The sequence below is a fragment of the Bombus impatiens genome, unplaced genomic scaffold (assembly GCF_000188095.3).
Source record: "Bombus impatiens unplaced genomic scaffold, BIMP_2.2 scf_1422, whole genome shotgun sequence".
Taxonomy (NCBI): domain Eukaryota; kingdom Metazoa; phylum Arthropoda; class Insecta; order Hymenoptera; family Apidae; genus Bombus; species Bombus impatiens.
Window position 1 is genome coordinate 3,903 of NT_177841.1, and position 3,660 is coordinate 7,562.

The 3,660-nt window shown below is 41.8% G+C and overlaps 2 protein-coding genes across 2 annotated transcripts in view; one reads left to right on the forward strand and one right to left on the reverse strand.

Moving 5' to 3' along the window:
- Positions 1 to 1,462: 1,462 nt before the first annotated feature.
- LOC105681620 lies at positions 1,463 to 3,549 on the reverse strand. Its single transcript, XM_033323996.1, has 2 exons — positions 1,604 to 3,549; positions 1,463 to 1,540 (listed from the first exon to the last, which is right to left on the reverse strand). Exons 1-2 carry the CDS (start codon positions 2,561 to 2,563, stop codon positions 1,463 to 1,465), a joined length of 1,038 nt encoding a protein of 345 aa, XP_033179887.1. The 5' UTR covers positions 2,564 to 3,549.
- LOC117152394 (stress protein DDR48-like) overlaps positions 3,258 to 3,660 on the forward strand; it is a 1,121-nt gene continuing 718 nt past the window's right edge. The window contains exon 1 of the mRNA XM_033323993.1: positions 3,258 to 3,314. Within this exon, the coding sequence (XP_033179884.1) occupies positions 3,258 to 3,314 (57 nt within the window). The remainder of the gene's footprint in view (positions 3,315 to 3,660) is intronic.

A 3,660-nucleotide genomic window follows, 5' to 3' on the forward strand; every position in this document is an offset into this window, starting at 1 on the left:
AATAGCGTTAATTAAATTCATTATTCGTAAAACCTATCAATCGTTAATCTCATTATTCGTTAAATTTATTATTCGTAAGACATTATTCGTTCCTCTTATTATTCGTTAAACTTATTATTCTTTAATCTAATTATTAGTTAAACTTATCGTTTGTTAATCTTATCATTTATTAAACTCATTATTCATAATATTTTGTAAAATCTTGTTTATTCGCGTAAATATATTCTCTGTTTCGTAAAACAATGGCTAATTCAAACGAAGAATCGTTACGCGCCTTAAATCCTAATGATAACCCGACATATATTTAGTATGCTGGTAAGTTAGTAAATGGATAGTTTAACTGTTGTTGTATATGTGTCCAAACAAAATACAAATAAAATAGAAATTCTTTCATATTCTTTAGCGCCTTTCGGAGTCGATGATATTTCTTTGGCAAAAAATCTTTCTACGAACAACAATACATAGTTCAATGCAAATAGCTCCACTGAGTTGAATGGAATCTGTCTGTTTAAAGAAATGAAAAGAAAACGCTTTTTTCAATATCTTATAACAGCTTTTCTGTTAAAATTTTCGTTTCCATAAAAAAACATATTCTCTATTTCGATCAGAGTTTAGACAATCCACTTAACCGCGAGAGAGGGAACGTCTAGTGGAATTACAGTCTCGTACTTCTGGAACAAAGGCTCACTTGTCACTAAAAGCTTGACAGATAGTGGAAGGTCGGAAAATCTGTGCAGAAGAAGGATAAAAGGAAGATAATTACATCAAGACGTCGTCAGCTTCTGCCATCTCTCTTACACCCATCTTTATCCACCGGTCTGGGAACGTTTCCCTCTTTCTTGACACTTTTTCTGACAAAAATAGTGTAGTTCATTTCGAAAATTATATCGTGTCCTTGGGCATTATAAACAAACTTAAACTGAAGGACATATAGAATGCCATAACATAAAATTACTTTCTTCAGATGTATAAGGGGATTTACAGAACATTTCTCTTTAAGAATTTATACTAAGATAATAAGCAATGCTTGTAATGCAATATTGTGCTACATATATACGTGCATTAATAAGTGAACTGAAAGCTGTAAATTGTCTTTACTAAAAGCAGCAACTTTCTTAAAGAGAATAATTAACTAGAACGTTTTATACTGCTGTGAATGTAATTATAGTAAAACTACTATTTACAATTATACTTGTCGGGTTTACATTAGAATTAGGGTTAGGGGCGTGAAACGAAACTTCGTTTGGATTACACATTGTCGTTATGCAATAGAGAAGACATTGACTAATGCAAATACGATTATCATTGAATTGGACAAGTAACCGTGGTAATTAGATACTCGAGAAACTAATGACAATGATCCTAGGTTCAATAACGAATCCGTGGTCGACGGGATGAGAGATGAACGTGCTCACAAAATCTAAATCGAACGCGTAATATTCACTGATCGTAAGGTGTTACTCTATTCGTCGATGGGACCGCAAGAAAGAATGACTTTCGCTACAGTCTTGATTATAGTTTTACGTGGAAACCTTACGTTATTTAGCATTGGTAGCTGTGCATAATATTTGCTCCATTCTGTATATACGTCAGCCGGAAGAGATTCGTCCCAATCAATTTTTAATGTCCAAAGTCGTTGGAGCAGCATCTTAGCTCGAACGATCACTGGTGCCAGTAATCCAAGAGGGTCGTAGATCTTGACGATTTCAGAGCTGATTGTTCTTTTCGTAATTCGAGAGGCGGTAGGATTGATTTTGACGGAATATAGGATCGAATCGTCAAAGGAATTCCAAACAACACCCAGAGTTTTGATGGTTTGCGATTCGCCTAGTAGCAGCTTATCGTTTATGTCCTGCTCGGAAAGTCCTCGTAGCAGTTCCCGGTCGTTCGATGCCCATTTTCGAATGTTTAAGCTGGTTAGTGTAAGCAATTCTGTGAGCTCCGTTCTCAATGATCGTGCCTCGACCTTTGTATCAACTCCTGTGAGAACATCGTCGATGTAGAAGTCTCGCTGTAAGACCATCGCCGCTCGTGGGTATCGATGTCCCTCGTCGTCCGCCAGTTGTTTGAGGCACCGAATGGCTAGATAAGGGGCCGCTGACAGCCCATATGTCACTGTGTTAAGTTGATAGGTGTCAACTTCTCCATCAGAGTTGCGCCACACAATTTGTTGGAATTTCCGATCATCTGGACGCACAAGAAATTGTCGATATATCTTTTCGACATCGCCTGTAATGACGTATTGATGAGAACGAAATCTTAGAAGAATGAAAAATAAGTCATCTTGTAGTTTCGGTCCCGTATGAAGTACGTAGTTTAATGAAACTCCGCTGGTGGTTGGTGCAGATCCGTCAAACACAACTCGGAGTTTTGTAGTTTGGCTGGACTCTTTGATCACGCTGTGATGTGGCAGAAAATATCCGTCGTCCGTGCAGTGGTCCGTGGTAATTTTCGTCATGTGTCCTAATTCCAAGTATTCTTGTATTACGGCGTGATAGACGGCTTCGAATCGTTTGTCTCGTTGGAATCGACGGCAGAGGGATGTGAGTCGCTTCATCGCCATGGCTTTAGAGGATCCAAGCGAAGGAGTTGTTTCGTTGAATGGGAGAACGACAATATATCGCCCTTCGTTGGTGCGTTGAGCGTGATTTCGGAAGTGTTCCTCGCACTGTCGTTCCGCTTCCGAAATGTGTGCAGTGGGCGGTTCTTCGTCGATTTCCCAAAAACGGGCGAGGTCCGTCTATAAAGCCGTCGTTGAGGCGTGAAATGCGTGTGCTGATGATTGCGAGGTTTGGCTCCCCCCGATGACCTATCCGAATCGCGTTTTTTGCAGACGCAAGTCGGGTCCGTTTGCTTGACTGATATCAAGTTGGCCGACACAGAGTGATGCTAGTGTTGGTCCGGCGCTCAACAATATTTCGATCGGAGTAGGCCTATGGAATCTTGGATTGGCTAGTTGGAGATTCCTAGGTATCTGTATCGTTGAGCGATCTACGGGTTGATCTGGGACCCAAGACGATATTGTCAGTATGATTAGGAACGTCAAGATGCGTTCGTATGTGCCGTCGATGGAGGTGATCGTGGTCGTGATGTAGCGTTTCGAGGTCGTCGATAACGTGTTGAGTGTTCCGATTGGGACCGAACATTTCCGTTGGTTGAGTTTTAGTGAATCAGCGAGTTTTTCGGTGATAAAGTTCATGCTAGAGCCGGTGTCTAGCAGAGCTCTACAACGGAATGGTTGAATTTTATTGTTCAAGATGTGGACCTGCGCTGTGACTAACAAATCGTGCTGCAATGGTTCAGAAGAAAGCGAGGTCAATGAGTCCGTTTTCTGTGGTTCGGTCCCTAGCAAAGTCGTCTGATGACTTCATTGTTTTCCTTGTCGTTTAGAACTGGACGATATATTTGATCCTGCCGTCGTTTGCGATAACCGAGATTCGCGTTTCGGAGATGTTCGCGGATACGTTCGGGAAGACGTTCGCGGATACGTTCGGGAAGACGTTCGGGAAGACGTTCGGGAAGACGTTCGGGAAGACGTTCGGGAAGACGTTCGGGGAGACGTTCGGGAAGACGTTCGGGGAGACGTTCGGGGAGACGTTCGTGGAGGCGTTCGTGGAGGCGTTCGTGGAGACGTTCGTGGAGACGTTCGTGGAGACGTTC

What these genes read in the sequence shown, in the direction of transcription:
- LOC105681620 (XM_033323996.1), bottom strand. Translation starts at nt 2,563, where the DNA reads ATGGCGATGAAGCGACTCACATCCCTCTGCCGTCGATTCCAACGAGAC. An exon ending in TAAAAATTGATTGGGACGAA is followed by an intron (nt 1,541 to 1,603) that starts TCTCTTCCGGCT and finishes CCAATGCTAAAT; the next exon opens with AACGTAAGGTTTCCACGTAA.